This window comes from Pteronotus mesoamericanus, unplaced genomic scaffold (assembly GCF_021234165.1).
Source record: "Pteronotus mesoamericanus isolate MK-2021 breed Mesoamerican mustached bat unplaced genomic scaffold, CSHL_Meso_final contig_221, whole genome shotgun sequence".
NCBI lineage: Eukaryota > Metazoa > Chordata > Mammalia > Chiroptera > Mormoopidae > Pteronotus > Pteronotus mesoamericanus.
This window is the reverse complement of record NW_026555092.1, coordinates 679,859-697,772: the sequence shown is the minus strand read 5'-3', so window position 1 is coordinate 697,772 and position 17,914 is coordinate 679,859. Positions and strand designations below refer to the sequence as shown.

At 48.1% G+C, this 17,914-nt stretch overlaps 1 protein-coding gene across 1 annotated transcript; it reads left to right on the top strand.

Annotated features, from left to right (window-relative positions):
• The first annotated feature begins 12,006 nt into the window (after positions 1 to 12,006).
• Positions 12,007 to 13,671, top strand: RNF186 (ring finger protein 186). The gene is made up of 2 exons (XM_054572186.1): positions 12,007 to 12,013; positions 12,914 to 13,671. The coding sequence occupies exons 1-2, from the start codon at positions 12,007 to 12,009 to the stop codon at positions 13,669 to 13,671; spliced, it is 765 nt and encodes a 254-aa protein (XP_054428161.1).
• Positions 13,672 to 17,914: the final 4,243 nt, after the last annotated feature.

Sequence of the window (17,914 nt, the reverse complement as noted above, 5' to 3'; positions counted from 1 at the left end):
TTGGCAGTGATAGTATAGAAGCAGCGCTGAGTTCTCACGGCATCCTATCAGTTAGGGGTTTGTTTAGATCTGTCCCATTCTTCACAATGTTCATTATTTATCTCCTTGTTAAGGTGGTGTCTGCCAGCCTTTTCCACTATGAAGTTATTCATTTTCTTTTTGTAATTAGTATGTCTTGTGTGAGAAGGTACTCTATTAAAATATTCTATTTATGACATTTTTTATTCATTCTGTTGCTGATTTATATCTATATGGACTCACGGTTTCCCATTTTATTTAATGAATTTGAATCGATTGTTATCGCTACTTATTTTGATACCAAAATGGCTCTGAATTGGACAAATGTTCTTCTCACCTCTTAATTCAGCACAGCGTTTTCAAGGTTTATCTGCGTTGCAGCATGTGTCGTTATTTCATTCATTTTTTAAATTTTTTAATTTGTATTTATTTTTAGAGAGAGGGAGAGGAAGGGAGAAAGAGAGAGAGAGAAACATCAATGTACAAGAGAAGTATAGATTGATTACCTCTCGCATGTCTCCAACTAGGGACCCAGCCGGCAGCCCAGGCGTGTGCCCAGACAGGGAACTGAACTGGCAGCCTTTAAGTTTGCAGGCAGGCACGCAATCCACTGAACCACACCAGCCAGGGCTCATTCATTTTTATAGCTGAATACTATGCCATTGTATGAATGTACCACATTCTGTCTATTTGTTCATTAGTTAATGGCCATCTGGCTTGTCTCATTTTTTTTTTTTTTTTTTTTTTTGGCTATTATGAATAATACTGTTATCAGCATTCATTGACAAGTTTCTATGTGAATAGGTTTTCAATTCTCTCAAGTATACACTTAAGACTGCAATTGCTGACATGTGGTAATTCTGTTTTACTTATTGAGGAACTGCCAAAACAATTTCCAAAGGGTCTGCATAATTTTACTTTCCTACCAGCCATGTATGCGGGCTCTGAGGACACACGGCAGGTCACGCCTCATATAGATGTCCTCCTCTCCTGCAGACCTCTGATTCTTTGTGCCAGGCTGTGACCGTGTGTGAGCACCTTCCCGCCCACTGCAGGTCACTGCGGCTTCCCACGCCACCCATCCGACAGTGACCAGCGTGGACACCTGCCTTGCTCTGCCCCACTAATCGTTTTAGGACTAAATCATTCAGGAAGAGAAGAGGGGGCACTTTTCTCTTTAAAACAAGAAAACAAAGAATCGGAGAAGCTAAGTGACTTGCTCAAAGACACAGAGCAAGTGAAGGTAGGGCCAGGAACAGACCCATAGGCCCCAGGTAATTCCGCTCCTTTTCCATTACAATAGCTCAAAACAATGGCTATTATTTGATTGAACACTTTGAACTCATTCAGATCTCAGAATACCTGACCACTCAATCTAAAGAAATAGCCACCCAGTCACTTCTGATCATGTTACCCTGTTTGAATTCTCCTTCTTGCCCTCATCAGTAACTGATGCTGTGATTTGTTTGTTGACTCCAAGTACAAGGACTGTGCCCGTATTGTTCCCCACTGTATCCTCAATACCTATCCCATTAGCTGCGTCCTAGGTTGTGCTCAGTGTAATTTGTGGGACAAATGAATAAACCATGTGTCCAACACAGACTAGTTTCTCTCGTAAGTGTTATGAGAGAGGCTCAAAAGGTAAAATTATTTTCCTAAGGTTACATGCTAGCCAAGGCTTTATTGGTTAGATTAAGTTACTGCAAGTGATAGTAATAGAACCCTCTGTTTTAACGGGGCACGTGGCTTCCCAAATAAAGACTACATGTTCTACCCTCCTTTAGAGCTGGGAGTGACCACATGATTAACTCTGGCCAATAAGATGTAAGAGGCACTGATCCATGCAACTTCTGAGAAGTGTCCATAGAGATGAAGCCAGGGATCTTTGCTGTCCCTTTTCTCCTTTCTGCAAGCAGGACTGTAGACCTGAGTAGCCATCTACTAGTATGAAGTGAACTTAGAGATGGGGATCACTTAAGGCAAAGAAGGAAGACAGGCCTCCCTGACACTGGTATGCCACGCCAGCCCCAGATCACCAACCAGGACTCCATGGAATAGAAAAATAAATTTATGTTATGGCCTCCACTGTGTTCCCTTGAAATTCATATGTTGAAGCACTAACCCCCACTGTGAATGTATTTAGAGACAGGACCTTCAGGGAGGTAAGTAAGGTTAAATGAAGTCATAGGGGTGAGGCTCTAATCCAATAAAACTGCTGTCCACATGAGAAGAGGAAAAGACACTAGAGACCTCTCTCCTTCCTGGGCACAGAGGAAAGGCCATGTGAAGACACAGGGAAAGGGTGGCCATCTGCAAGCCAAGAAGAGAAGTCTCACCAGAAACTACTTCTAATAATACCTTGATTTTGGCCTTCTAGCCTCCAGAACTCTGAGAAAACAAAGCTCTGCTGTTTAAGGCACCCATTGCGTAGCATTCTGTTTGGCAGCCCTAGCAGTTTGGTACAGTTTCTGTCTTATTTAATTTCTTGTACTTTAGCATTTTGCCAGCAAGGAAAAAGGACAGGGAGGGTGATGGCTATTCAATGGCTGAAGGAAAACATGGTCCTACCACAGAGACACATAGAGCCATGGATACCTGTTCAACAAATATTTATTAAAGGCCACTAGGTGCCCAGATTTGTTCTAGGCATTTGATAAATGCACATGATAAATGCACAATATACATATTATAGTGTTAAAAGGTGGTAACTATGTGGGGCAAGGAGAATGTAGAGCAGGACAAGCGGAGTAGGGAGTAGCAGTGGAGGGGAGGTTTGCTGTAATAAATAGGATAATCAGGATAGATAAGCTTCATGGAGTAGATGACATTTCAACAAAGACTTAAAAGACAAGTAGGTATCTGAGGGAAGAGGATTCCAGGCAGGGGGAACAGCTAGAATAAAGGCGCCGAATTTGAATTGGAAGGCAGTGTGCTGAAGTTTGGTGAGAAGAAAGAGAGCAGACGGTCAGAGAGATAACAGGGCCAGCTCGTGGAGAGCCTTGAAGGCCATCCTAAGGGCTTCGGCTCTTTTTCAGAGTGAGCTGGGAGTCATTGCAGGGTTTTGAGAAAGAAGTGATGTGAGATGTCTTCTATTTTTAAAGGGCTCCTGTGGCTGGTGTGTAGAGAATATGTAGGACAAGGGTGGGAGCAGCAGGACCTACCAGGAGGCTATTGACAAGCACCCACAGACAATGATGGCTCAGACAAGGTGCCAGGGGAGAAAAGTGGTTAGATTTGGGATATGGTTTGAAGATGCAGCAGATTAGATTCTGACCAACTGGATATGAAATATGAAATAAAAGAGAGTCAAGGACAACTCCAAAGGTTTTTATCTGAGCAATTTGATAGATGGAGTCCTCGTCAACTGAAAACATTGGAGGAAAGTTGCAGGTAGATTGGGTATTTTGCGGGTGGGAGAAAACAGGAGTTCAGGTTTAGACATGCTAAGTTGGAGATGTCAATGAGACATCCAAGGAGGAGTGTAGGCAGTTGGATATGCGAATTTAGAGTTCAGAAGTCAGCCTCAGGGCCAGAGACAAACGTGGGAGTTGTCAGCATCTGGGCGATCTCTGAACCGTGAGACGGCAGGGTCCCCATGGAAGTGAGTGTAGATGGAGAAGGGAAGCGGGCCAAGGCCCGAGCCTGGGGCCCTCCAGCAGGAACGGACCGGGGAAACAAGGAAGATCAACAAAGACTGAAAAGTGACTGGGGAGGTAAAAAAAAAAGAAGAAGAAAGATAGTGTCTAGGACTCAGATAAAGAAGGGAGTGATTAACCAGGTCTAATGCTGCTTGTGTTAAGAAAGTAAATTAAAAACTAAGGATTGCCCATTGGATTTAGCAACATGGAAGTCACTGGCGGCATGTAAATTTTTCTACAAAAGAAAAAAATTATAAATCAGTATTGTAAAGTAATAATAGGCATACTAAAGTATTTAGGGGGAACCATACCGGTAACTGCAATATACTTTGAAATGCATAAAAATTAGATGGATTGATGGATGAATAGAGCAATGGACAAATGGTTAGATACATGATAAACCAAGTATAGTCGAATATTACTGGTAGGATCTAGGTGATGGACATACAGGTTTTCACCATAAACTTCTTTCAATTGTACAGTATTTTAAAAAAAATTTAATAATAAAATGTTGGGAAAGAAGAGAAAAAGAACTAGGGGCAGAGGCTATAGATGACTCCTCCTTGAAAGTCATCAGAAACGACTAAACAAATAGGATGGCAGCTGGCTGGGAAAGTGGAACCAAGATAAATTTGTTTTTTTAAGATAATAAAAACAATAGATGGTTGTATGCTCCTGGGAACGATCCAGAAGAAAGCAAAAGAAGTGATGTGATGTAGGAAAGAGAGGAGAGAATTGTTTGTGCAGTATCCTTGACCGGGCCCAAGGGATGGATCTGGTTCACAAGTCGGGGAGCTGGCTTTCGCTGGAAGCACAGGAATCCACCTGTGGAAACATGAGGGGAGGCAGAGAAGGTGAAGGCCAATGCTGGTGGGTGGGCAGAACGGGAAGGGGAGATTAAGGAAGTTCTCTTTGGTTGTTTTAATATCTCAATAAATGGGCAGTTGAAAGTAAGGATAGGGAGGAAGTGAGAGTTTGAGGAGAGAGCAGAAGGTACCAACTAGCCATTCTAGAGAGGAGAGAATGAATAGACTAAGGACAAAGTAGATCCATGCCTGGCAGCATGAAAGCCCCATTGGAAGATCACGGTCAACACAGTTGTGTGTTTATCTCCAGCCTTGTTTAGCTTTACTGGCACAGGCAGAGAATAGGTATAGAATCGGATTTCATCAAGGAGTCAAGTGAGTACTATAATTGGCCATGGAATTGTAGTTGAGGAAAGAGATGGGTGAAGACATGGAGGGATGAGGGGCCGTGGAATGCTGATAGGAGCGTTGGAGGTTCCAATGTCCGGGGACTCTCAGAGTTTGGATGTTAAAGGGAGTGAGCTAGAAAGACAGGGGGTGGTAGGGAGAGATTTGAATGCATGAAATTGATGTTGTGGCTTACTGGTAAAAATAAAACATGGTCAAAGGAGTGAGAGGCTGAGGTTGGGTAGAGGTCAAGATCACAGGAAGAGGGCTGGTCAAGGAAATGAGGCCTGAGGCTTGGAAGGAACACCTACACATCACATTTTCCAACTGGAGCCAGGGAAAAAAGTGCAACTGTGAACCAGGAACCCAAAGGACTGGGAAGTGAGGAGGAATGATTCAGGCGTCAGCAGAAAACAGGGCGGTAGAACGTACGATCTGATGACGCGAGGTTCAAAGTTAAGGGGTTTTAGGATGAGGGAGAGAGAGGGGTCTGCACAGCCAGGAGCACACCTGCCCCCCACGAGGCCTAGCAATACAAGGGCTGTGGGAGGGAGAATGGCCACCGCCTGAGAGGGCAATAAAGGCAACAGTGTCTCAAGGAGGGGCCAGGTTCCTGTTAGGGCATTTGGGTAAAGGGAGCTTTCAGGGAAGTAGTCAAAATAGAGGGATCTTTGCTGATCACCATCCGGAGGGCACAATGGAAGTTTTTCAGAGCTGGGGAAGGATGAGAGAAGGGGACAGAATAGAGCATGATAGAGCCTTTTGGAGACTGGTGAGCCCAAGATGAGAGGTGACCTGGGAGTCTGGGGTCCCGGTGGGTACTGGCAACACTGAGATACAGGGCCTCGTGAGATGTGTGCTGGGACTCAAGGTGGACAGTGGCGGTGAGGCGGGAGCGTTGCAGGTAGGGAGGGCTGGGTGTGTGGGACTCCCTCGTTGTCCCCGAGAGCGCATGTTCTTGTTCATACCTGGCCGGCAAAGGAGGAATCTCACTCAGTGTGGTGTACGGTTGGAGTGCTGGTCCAGGAGCCAGACGCCCTCGGGTGATGTCCTGGCTGTCCCTTGCTTGTCATGTAATGCCACCTAACCTCTCTGTGACCTTGTTTTCTCATCACAGAGCAAAAATAATACCTATCTTCCAGGTGTGTTGGGGGGACTAAGTGACTAATCTGTGAAAGCATTCAACGAATGCTAACTCTTGTGAGAGGCACGTGGGCAACGCTTCGCTAAAGTCAGACCCACCTCTGGACTTCTCGGTCATGTGAGCGAGGAAACCCCCCTGCCGCCTTATTCGTGAGCTCTGCAAGCTTGGATTGAGTTGTCTGACTCTTATGACCCAGAGATTCCTGGTGCAGACCCTCCAGTAGACAGATGGGGAAACTAAGGATTAGAGACGTTAAGTTGGTTACTTGGGGACACAGAGCTAAGGTTTGAACACAGGCCTGTGGGACCAGCCAGTCTGCTCAGACATAGCCTTCCCACTACCGATTCAAAACCCAAGTGCCTAGGACCTCCTTTTTTTTTCTGGTCAAGTGTCTTCCTCCCAGGGGGACTCTGCAAAGGCCAGACCTGGACATGGTGAGAGAGAAGAGGGGCTGGTTTGACCTTGGGCTAACCCCCCTGCAGAGCAGTTTGACGGGTCACAGGCTGTGCTTGGGAGGATTAATTTTCACATGGTCCAGTGGTCCAGATCCCAGGCCTGTGCTCCCTGGGACGTGGTGTGCAGCGGGCAGTGGAGAGCTGTTCCGAGACCGGCACAGGTCGTCTGCAAGCCTCCAGTACCCAGGACAGCATGAGTCGGAAGAGGCAAGGGTCCATGGATTTAATCTCAACAGAGGAATGCCGGCTACGCACCCACACTCTCCACCCCAACCCCTGCCTCCTGTCCTGTATTTACCAATTCTTCCTCTATTATGTTTCCTTCATTTAATGTCTTCTTTTTTTGTACACCTCCTTTTTCCACAACTGTTTTAGAATAATTTACAGAAAATATATGCAAGGACTAAGTCAGTCATACACTAGAATAGGAAGTGTAGACTAAGAAGATGGGGATGGATTATAGCACCATGTGCCAAATGTGATATTTCACAGTTGCTGACATTGAGCTTCCTGGTGGCCAAAGCAAAAATGGGAAGTAGGGTCAATTATGTAGTGTCATAATCTTCTTTCTTAGGGTATCCTTTGAAGAAAGCCAATAACATAGCCTCAAAATACAACCCTTAAGAACCTCTAGAAAGCAGAGTCAAATGCAAGTGTCTAATGGTGTAGCCTGATTCAACAGCATTTGCCAAACTCTCAAAACCCCAGAGTTATACACATCATTAATAATTCTTCCAAAAGAAACAAACGGTTTCACAGGGACATAAGTTTGAGACAAAATCAGAATGAACAAAATCAAGCTTTTTTTTAATTTCAAAATTTCCAAGATCTTTTAACACTCTAATGTCCAGATGACTCTCCAATGTTGAGGGAACCCTCCTCTCGATACACCCCCAGTTTTTTCAGGAGTGTCTTTTAGAAACTCACAAGAGCTAGAGGCCACGTTTCAGGAGCACGGACCACTGTTTCATAAACACTGATCTGGAATAGGGACTTTCAACCTTTTTCATCTCATGGCACAAATAAACTAATTACTAAAATTCTGTAGCACACCAAAAAAAAATATCTATTTTTTGCTGGTCTGACCAAAAAAAAATAGGTATAATTTCGATTCACTCACACCAGACAGCTATTGTTGTGTTGATTGTTGTCATTTTTTTAATTTGCCAGTCTAAGGGAAAAGAGGTCGGCGCCCCTAACTAAATAGTCAGGTATTGCATGTTTTAAAAATTCTTGCAGAGCACTGGTTGAAAATCGCTGATCTAGAAGAATGGCCAAGTTGAACTCCAAATGAAAGTTCTCTCAATCAGGCATTTAGAGTTAGCCATCGGCCGGTTTAAGGCAATGATTCTGATGTGGCCCAGACTTCCAGTCTTCTAATACTGTCATGGTAAAATAAAAACACCTCTTCCTCAAACTCCTCTTTTCCAGGACTCACACATCCTTAGCCCGAACAACTCGAGGACATGGAAAGACGTTACAGAGGGTGAAGGGAAGAACCTTTTGCAACCTGTGAGATGCTCCAGCTCCACCAAGTGGGGGTCAGGTGGGCTCCCCTAGGGGCCTGCGTCCGGGGCAAAGTTGGGGTTCCCTGTGCCCACTGCCTTGGCTGCATGGAGCTGAGGAGCAGTTAAGAGAATGGAGTCTCAAAGACACGCTAGATGTGTCCCAGAAGAGAGTCAGAAGTAGGTCACAGATGAGCTTCCAGCTGAAGTCTGAACAAGAGCTGGCCAAAGACATAGGGGCTGGAAGGGGCAGGAAAGCTGGGGAATGTGGGGGATGGATCTAGACCCTAGAATCATCTGAATTCAAAAAATGTGGACCGTGGGCGTTCTTATCTGGTTTCTATAACCTTGGGAGTAGATGTACTTTGATAATTCTGAGTCGGACAAAAATGGTTTCATGTGTTGTTCATTAACAATAGTTTCTAACCTTCATGCCTTAAATCAGGTGCATAAACAATTCAGTACAGATTCAGGTTTGGGACCCGAACCACCAGATGCTCTGAGCCAAAAAGGCAGATAGAGAAGATAACACAGAGATTGCAACTTTGAAAGGGCAACATATGAAAAGCACATGTCCAAGGATGCTTATCATGGGATTATTAATACAATGGAAAATGGAAAAAACCTCAACGTTCCCCTCATAGGAACTCCTTAGCTAAAATATGGTACATTCATATGACTACCTTCATGAATGATTTGAAGTATATTTATTAATATGCAAAAAGGATGTATGATAACCTATTAAGTAAAAATACACATTACCAAAATATAAGTAGCAGGGTCTGATTTTAATGGAAGAAAACATTTGTTGTGTAGATATACAAAGAAAGAAGTCTAGAGGGATATGTCAAAGTTGGAACTGGTTCTCTGTGAGCTGTGAGACCGCTGATCACTGATGTCTTTTTCTGTATGATCATCAGTAATCCTTGTTTTTTCTTTTTTAACAATAAACATAGGTTGGTTTTTTTTTACATAATTATTCTTCAAATGCAAAAAAAGGAAACAAAGTGCAGTTTCCAATTTCCTGCAGGGGGTGCGTGAGCCACTTTCTCTCTTGCATCGTCCCCACCCCACCCACCCCCTTCATACTTGAACTTCAGTGTCCTGTTGTCATTTTGGTTCCAAATCCCCTTCCTCTGTCTGCCCCACCAGCCCATCCTCAGACAGGCAGATGCTTGGAGGGGGGCGGAGGTGTACCCAGCTGGGGTCTGAGGGGCACAGGGGTCAGGAATTAAATTCTGGAATGCGCCGTGAGCTGGGACGCCAGCCAGCCCGGGGGAAGAGAGGCTCAGAGGGAGATGGGCTTTGGCTGGGACAGGACCCTCTGCGGCCACTGGGGTGTGAGGGTGGGCTGGCCCCGATCAGAGGCCACGCATGGATCCAACAGTTTGACCTCATGGCAAGGCTGCGCCCTCATTCCTTTCCCACTGAACTTGATGCAGGACCTAATCTCAGATCAAAAGTGTCTTTGTGGGGCTTGGATCTGTGGTTACCAGCCCCGGCCCGCCGAGGTGGTCCATCTCAAGAGAAGTGGCTCCAGTTTCCCCATTTGCAGCTGGGTGTGAAATTCTACCCCTGCTTGGGGCTGTGCTTCTCAAACTCCTTATAACCCCTGGGGTATTTGAAGGCACAGGATGAAAGAAACTGCATTTCAAAGGAAAAATTTTTTTACTGGGAACTAATGAGTGCGTATTTGCTCAGAGATTAAAAAACAAATATGTTTTATTTGGAGATTTGGAAGGACTCTAAGTTTCTGAATGTTAACATTACAGCAAGCACAAATATAACCCAGACTAGAATGAGACATCTAAATGAATTCAACATTTTAAGGCTCCGAGACACTTTGTACTCCCTGTGGATAGAGACCTGCTTCAGACTATGCTCCAGGCCCACATTCACTGCTCTGTAAGAAGCACTGGATAAACAATCACAAAAGTGTCTTACCTCCCCTCCTGGAAGGGATCAATTACACCAAGGTCACTTACAAAGCAAGGTGCATGAATTACGGAGCCGCACCTGAACAGGTTTGCATGGAGGTGGGGTGTTAAGTAATCTCCCTTAATTTCCTACCCTGTTATCTTTCCATTTGATCAAATTTTAAAACTGAGCCTCAATGAAAGGGAAATGACTCGCCTAAGGTCGCCCAGCTAGTAAAGCGACAGGAGCCGGATAGCCACCAGTAAAGCCAGTGCAGACCATAATTAAGCCAAGGCACCTTTAAGAAACAAAGTGGTTCCGAAGCCAAGAAGTTATGATGGCAGCCACATGAAGGATCACGCTGTTAAAAGCCATTATTTCTCAGGGAATGGAACTTTCTCGAAGAAATGATCGCATTCGACGGAATATATTCCTGTAACATTTGGATGGTTATAACCAATATATTTTCTTAATTGTGTTTTTCAAACAGTTTTAAATGGTTATGGTTTAGACACGAAGCCCAAATAACTGCCCTTGGCCTGATTTCAACCTCACCAGCTACCTCCCTGAAACTTGGCTTCCAATAGCACTGGCCAAACTGTCAACCGTGCATTGTCCACCTGAATTTCTACTTCTCTGTATAAATGCATGCAGCTCAACAAATTGTTTCTCCTCCCCTCCCCAATTCTTCCTAGGACCTAGCAAGCAGAGAGGAGAATTACATAGTGCAAGTCAAAGCAGAGAAAAGAAACAGAGTCTCTTTTATCACAGGAACACAGAGACATTGGTTCACCATTAACCAAGTACACGCTGGTTGCCTAGTCGATGTTCAACCCAGTGTCAGACAGCTAGTTAAGGCTTTGTCATCTGTTGCTGTGTTACTGTTTCCCTTGCAAGGACAGAAATCCAACTCGTACTGGCTTCAGAATCAAAATTGGGGTGTATTGTATAGGTTAATAGAACTAAGGAAGACAAAGAGAGAGCTCTAGCTTCAGGCATGGCTGGATCTAGGCACTCAAACAATGTCATTAGGTCTTTTCTGACTCTTTTCATTGTTTTTGTATGCCTGTGTGTATACAAAAACCTTACTCTTGGGTAATGTCTTTGCATGCAGTGGTCCTGGAAGCTCCAGAGCTCGGTCCTCTAGTTTGGAAATCAAGGAGAGAAATTTCTCAGTAGTTCCAACAGGAGTCCCAGAATTAAATCTCATTGGCTTGGCTTAGATCACATGCTTATGTCTGAACCGATTGCTGGAGCCAATGGGCGGAATACGTTGATTGATCTGCCCTGACTCACATCACCTCCCCGCCACAGAGCTAGGAACCACACAGAATGACAGTGGGGAGCAGTGGTTGCCCAAAGGGAAAACACAGGCCACTGTAGAAGGAAAAATGGATGCTTGGTATGGGCACAAAACGGATGCCCAGTGCTCGATCTGAGGTCCCCTTTAACATGATCTGGGGAGAAACAGAATGGAAAGAAATCACTGACTGTTACACTGAAGGCTGAGGAGACCCCGAGATGCCACGGTGGGGGTGGAGTGGGGAATTAGATTTCAGAGACAGAGGGCCCAGGGGAAGGTGAAGCAAGAGGGCACCGTACCCCGCCTTGGGGTGGGGAAAGCGCTAGGTCAGAAGAGCTGGACTCTGTGGGTCTCAACAGGCGGCCTGAGCAGCAAAGGCTCACACCACACGTCCTTCTGCATTTAGCGTGGCCGGAGTGAGACAACCGTCTGAGGGAGCGGATTGTGCCGCCCCACCCACCTCTGACGTTTAGGGCAACGTAAAGGGAAGGAGGGACAGAGAGAGAAAAAGAGAGTTTGATTTGTTGCTTCACTTATTTATGCATTCATTGGTTGATTCTTGTATGTGCCCTGACCGATTTCAAACCCACAACCAAAGGGTACTAGGACAATGCTTTACCAACAGAGTTACCTGGCCGGGAAGCAGATTAATTATGTTTTCTTAACTGCCATGCTGCTGAAAGCTGTCAGTCCCACATGAGTCCTGTTAGCCTGAGTCACCTTCCTGGAAGCTAATTGCCTCCACACAAACTGATGAGATTACACTCCTGGGCCCACGAGGCTGGGAATCCGACCTTGGGCACTGGTGGATTCCTGCCCCCGTGGAAAGCCCCATGGCAGGTAGCCAGCAGGCCTGCCCTGGCCCCAGCCTGCTTTCTGCTTCCAGGCCCCCAATACCTCCTTACAGCGCTGCCCCCGGGTCCCAGTGGACTGCAGAAAGGACCCCCTGGCATAGGGCCTCCCCAGAGTAGGCCAAACAAGCGGCAGCTGTTCCTATAGCTGGTGCGATGTGCCCAGCACACAGTGATGGCACCTATCACTGTGTATGTGAAGGGCACAACAGGGTCCTGCTGAGATGCTCGGGAATCAGTAACTGTAGATAGACTGTTGGGCTGGACTCCCCCCGCCCCCTCCTACTCAGAATACTTTCCCCTCCCTCTTTGTCATGGGCCGCCTGTTAACAAATGTGTTCAAAGCACAAACTTTTCCCCCCACCAATCCTGACATCCGAAAGGTTTCGTCTGAGACCTCCTATGGCAGTGTTTCTCAAAGTGGGGTCCGCCTGTATTAGAATGACAATGTTTGTGAACTGTGCATTCGTAGATCCCACCCAGCCCTGCTGCATCGGTCTCTGGGTTTGGGGCCAGAGAGCTGCATGTTAAAAGGCCCCAGGGGTGGGCTGGTGGTGGTGGTAGGGATTCCAGTGCATCCTGAACTCACAAGCCACAGTCCCGCAGGCACTTCTGAGGCTCCTGGCCCCAGAAGGAAAGTTCTGATTCACTCACTGGCCCTGCCCACTTCGGCCCTTCTATCAGGCAATTCAAAGTCTCCAGGCCTGCTAGTTACTGATTAACTCTAGAAAAGAAATTATAATGACTGAAGGGACAACACAAGCCCAGAGACAAGCTGAGTCACCCCAGGAGAGTGGTGCCAGACGGCTGCTGTCACCAGGCGCCTAACAAGGAGCAGGAGGCTTCGTGCATCCCACCTAACTAAGGCCAGCCTCCCTCTGTGTGCCAGCAGCGCCTGTCCATGCCCAGGCCCTGAGCTGCCACGTCCCGTCGGCTCCCGTGCCCAGGATGGCCTGCACCGAGGGCCCACAGCAGCCAGCCCTGCATCGGCCCCAGCCCGTCTCCATGGGGTCCGCCACCACCGGCACCGCGGGGCCCCCCGGGGGTCACTGCGGCTTCGCGGAGCATGACCTGGAGTGCCTGGTGTGCCGGGAGCCCTACAGCTGTGCCCGGCCGCCCAAGCTGCTGGGGTGCCAGCACGCCTTCTGCGCTGTCTGCCTGAAGCTCCTGCTGCGTGTGCAGGACAACACCTGGACTGTCCCCTGCCCGGTGTGCCGCAAGGCCACTGCCGTCCCCGGGGGCCTCATCTGCAGCCTGCGTGACCAGGAGGCCGTGTTGGGGCGGCTAGCCCGGCCATGCCCAGAGATGCGGCTCTGTCCTCAGGAGCTGGCGAATCCTGTCCCCTTGACAGCAGGACACCTCTCCGGCTTGGGAGGAGAGGATGGGCAGGATGTGGCAAATGTCAACCGCATGGCAGCCCGGCGCCTGGTGGCACACCTGCTCCTCCTGGCCTTGCTCGTTGTCCTCATCCTGCCCTTCATCTACCCCGGCGTCATGCAGTGGGCGCTCACCGTCATCATCGCCCTGGCCCTGCTGATGTCCACCCTCTTCTGCTGCCACCCCAGCGGCCAGGGCGGCTGGCGGGGCTTCCCCAGGACTCTCTTCTGCAGGGAGCAGAAACACAGCGAGATCTCTTCCATTGCCTGAGTGCGCGCCGACCAGGCACCCGCAGCACCTTCTGCCTCGGCGGTCCCATTATTCTCACAGTGGACAGGGTAAGGGGCCCTGAAGCAAGACTGGCTCCCGCAGGGGGAGAAATGCCAGTCGGACCTGCAAGCCAAAGCCAGAATGGCTGTCTTGGGTCTAGAACTACGTGCTTGGACGAAAGACTTATGCCTGCCCCAGGCACAGCACAGCTAAACTGTTTGGGGTGGTGAACAGGCACAAATGACTTGAATGATGCCGGGCGGGGGGGGGGGGGCTCCTGTCCCCCTGATTCCAGTGCTCCAGGGTTGTGTTTCTGGGCCTTGATAAAGTATTGCGATAGTAATGTTACTGAAAAATGAATAGAACCAGAAACTCCTCTTTTTTTGTTTTCAATTTATGTACCTGGTTTTATTTTATTGCTTGGTTTCGGATTGGGTTTTTGTGTTTGGCGGAATTTGTTCATATTTCTGGCTGCTACGCATTTTCCCTCCTGGGAAATAGGAGCCCAGGGGAAACCCTCCCGTGCTCCCCGCCAATGCTGCCTGTCCCGTGCCCGCCCCCCCCTCGCCAAAGGGCCTGGCAGTTGGGTCTGCCACCGAGTTGCCTGGTCCTCCTTCTCCCTAAGAAAGGAGGGAGACAGAACTTGTGTGAAGAAGTGGCACTTCTGATGCCGCCAGGGATCCCCCACATGTAGTTGGCAGAGCTGCGAGCGTGGGGGGGGGGATGCGGTCGAGTCTTGGAATTCCCCCCCCAGCGTCCCCACCAGGATTTCCCAGCTCAGCGTCTCCGGGCGCTGACTTGACCGAGAATCTCGGAGTTCCAAGGGCTTCCACCCGATGGGGCCCAGCTGCCCATCTGATGCACAGGCCCACGCTCCGGAACCAAATCTTTTGGGTGCTGCTTTCTTTATTATTGCCTCTCGATTCCCATTTGAGCTTTTGTCGTAAAGATAAGAAGCCTCATAAATGCAGCGGTCCTTTCCAATGACCCCACCTTTCCCACCTCACTCCCAGAATCACAGTCACCAGAAAGGCTTTGGTATCTTTTCTTGGTCATTTCTGCTCAGTAACCTAGCGGAGGCTTCTGCTGGAGGGAATGACCTCCCACGGCCACCCAGGTCAAGCCTCAGCCAGGGGGCCCGTGGGGTGCAGGGGAGCAGAGGGTGAGAGATGACGCGTTATTTCCTTCCAAAGGCCCCATCATCGGAAAGCACACTTGGAACTTCAGAAGGGCTCACTGAGCACAATCCATTGTCCTGTTCTGCCTCCCCCTCCTCCTCGTGGAGACTCGTTACAGTGACCAGACCTTTGTCAGAGAGAGAGGCGACAACTCTGCCACCGGAGCACAGGGGTCGACCCTGGGTTGTTTAAACAAGGTCGTGCCTCTCAGAGCTTCACGTTCCCCCAAATGAGCTGGTAGAACTGGAATATTTCTCACACCCCTGCCGCCCAGGAGGTGAGGGCAAGGCCGGGACCCCAAACAATGGGTGTGCACGGCTCACATTCCCTGTGCCCTCACACACAGAAGAGTCAAAATACTAAGTAAGGATGCCATTAGCTGTTCTTGAAGTCTGGATCCTTTCTTTTTTTTTTTACAAAGTATTTCCAGGGCAACTCTGTGACCCCCCCGCTGTTGGCCTTCTTGACTCCTGCTGCTGAGACAGAACATGTGAGGGTAGGTGGGTGTGTGCTGCCCACACCGTTAAGCCACTCCCAAGTGGGCCTGAAGATTACCTCGCCTCCCCAGGGTGAGTAAACGGCAAGAATTGCTTGGCACTTCCTGAGCTGGCCTTGGGCATGTGTGTTTCGGGATGGGAGCCAATAGGAGAGGGAAAGAATGTTCTCTCCCCACTCACCACCACTCCCATTCCATCTAGTTCCTGGACCCTCCACCGACAAGAAGACCTTCACTAAGATTTCAGTTGTTAATGACAACACCATTTCTATGTTAATAATGCTGGCTGCATGTTTACTGAGGGCTTACTGTGTGCCAAGCCCTCCAAAGCTGACTTATATAGCAACCTATACCGTTGAGATCATTTGCTGATGAGACTGGGATCAGAGCGGTAAGTTCATCTGCCTCAGGTTGCACAGCCGGCCACTCTCAGAGCTCACTGGGGCATTAATCCAGGGCTCTCTCTGCTCCACCATGCCGCATCCTTTGTGTGCAGTTCCAAAACCACCAGAAAGCTGGTCCCTACTCGTGGGCTTGCGAGGAAGAACAGGAAACTAAGCTCAGGAGTCCCCGAATTCCAGTGGTCAGGTACTCAGAGAGGCCAGAGAATTCCAGGGCCTGTTGTCTATGCTAAGGAGGAAGAACAGACAATGATACAAATGAGATGGCCTTTCTGCAGACTCTTACCACCCCGTCCCAGCCTCCCGTGCAGGGAGTTCTATTGCCACATGGTCCCCAACCAGTGAGCCCCCTGACCCCTGAGCAAAGACATCCTGACACTGCTATCACCACTACCTTTGAAGGCCAGCTGTCCCAACGACCTCCTGGCCCCTTGCAGTATGGGGACAGAGAACACCAGAGGTCAGTACTAGCCTAGGCACCCTGCAAGGGAGCAGTGGAAACAGGCAGCTTTGAAAGGGCATGAGTGGAAGTGACCAGAGAGGCAGACCAAGGCTCAAATCTAAGTTCTGACCCAGCATGTGACCAGTTACAGAACTCCTCTGAGCCTTAATCTGCTCACCATAAAGTTGAGAAGGACATCACCTCCTAGGGTCTCCCTGACAATTCGAAGTGCTATCGACCCTCTTGGGTGAATGGGTTCCCTGGGACCTGTTCCCATGTGTGAGAGTGAGCCGGGAGCTGGCCGTGATGATGGGGTGGACAAGCCAGTCCAAAGTGGGAGCATTGTCCAGAGCAGGCCAATCTTGTGGAGACTTTGTGCTTAGGTTGTAAGGGGAGGTCTGAAGGATGCAGAAGAATTGCGGGGAGTGGGAGGGAGGGAGCAATTTCTTCCCCATCAGACCCATCTCCCTAATCTGTGCCCTTGGAGGCAAACAGATCTGTCATGAAGTCTAGCTTCACCGCTTATAAGTCATCTTACCTCTCTGGGTCTCAGGTTCCTTACCCATGAACATGAAACAGAGCTTATAATCCATATTTCAGAGGGTCGCTGGGGGAATTAATGAAATAATCCATGGCTGAGCGCTTAGGATCATAAAGAGATAAAGCAGAAAAATGAAAAGACAAGAAGAGAGAGCTGGGTTGAGTTTTAGAAAGCCCTAACAAGAATAATGAGAACAGGCTCCTCTTGTTTTATTCAGTCTTATCAAGAAGGCAGTTTATTACAGCCAGGTCACTAGAATTCACCTCCCTCATGACCAGCCTCAGCATCAGCAGTGTCGTCAGCAAAATATAATAAAACAATAACGGCTAACATGTTTGGAATGCACTGTGAGAAGTGTTGTCAACTTCTCACAAGTGTTGTCAAGTGTAGGGTGTTGTCAACATATGCTGTAAGGATAGGTACTATTATTGTTCCAAAATTATAAACAGGGCTGCTGAGGCACAGAGAGGTTCAGCAACTCACTGGAGATCCCACAGTGAGGCAATGGCGGGGCCAAGGGTAGAGAGCAGAAGTCCAACTCCAGAGTGTGGACTTTGAGTCACTTTGCTGTAGAAGGAGCATTTCCAGCCCATCATAAGCACTCAAGGTACGTGCGTCCCTGGACCGGAACGGGGAAGAATTAAGAAGAGCCATCATTCCCCCATCAGTTTATAGCTTCCTGACTCAGTGGGTGTCTGGGACAGAGAGCTGTGGGAGCCCGGCTGTCTCATTACCCCCCGCCACGTTCTTATCTTCCGGCCCCGGTTCATTGCTGGAACCTCTTTGGAAATGACGGGAGGAAGTCTGTCAGCCTTCGCTAAGACAATTAATTCATTGTGAAAAAGGAAAGCCTTTCCAGTAATGAAAAACATTCCTGCAATTTCTCAGGAACAGCATAGAGCACATTCAGAGAGAAATCAGATACCAGCTCTTGAAACTGCCTGAAGCTATTCTTATGAACTTTATATTCCTGTTGGAAAATTTTAAAATCACTTTTTAAAAAGGGGCAATATTCTTTGGGTCAGTAGAGAGCTCTGAAGAACTCAGAACACCATGAAACCTAGGATCCCTCCATGCATTTATGTATTCAACAAATATTGGTTGAGCATCTACTCTATTTCAAGTAATAAGTAGGGTGTTTATTTGATAAGGAACTTTGACGAGGAAAGAAAACTAGTGTATGCA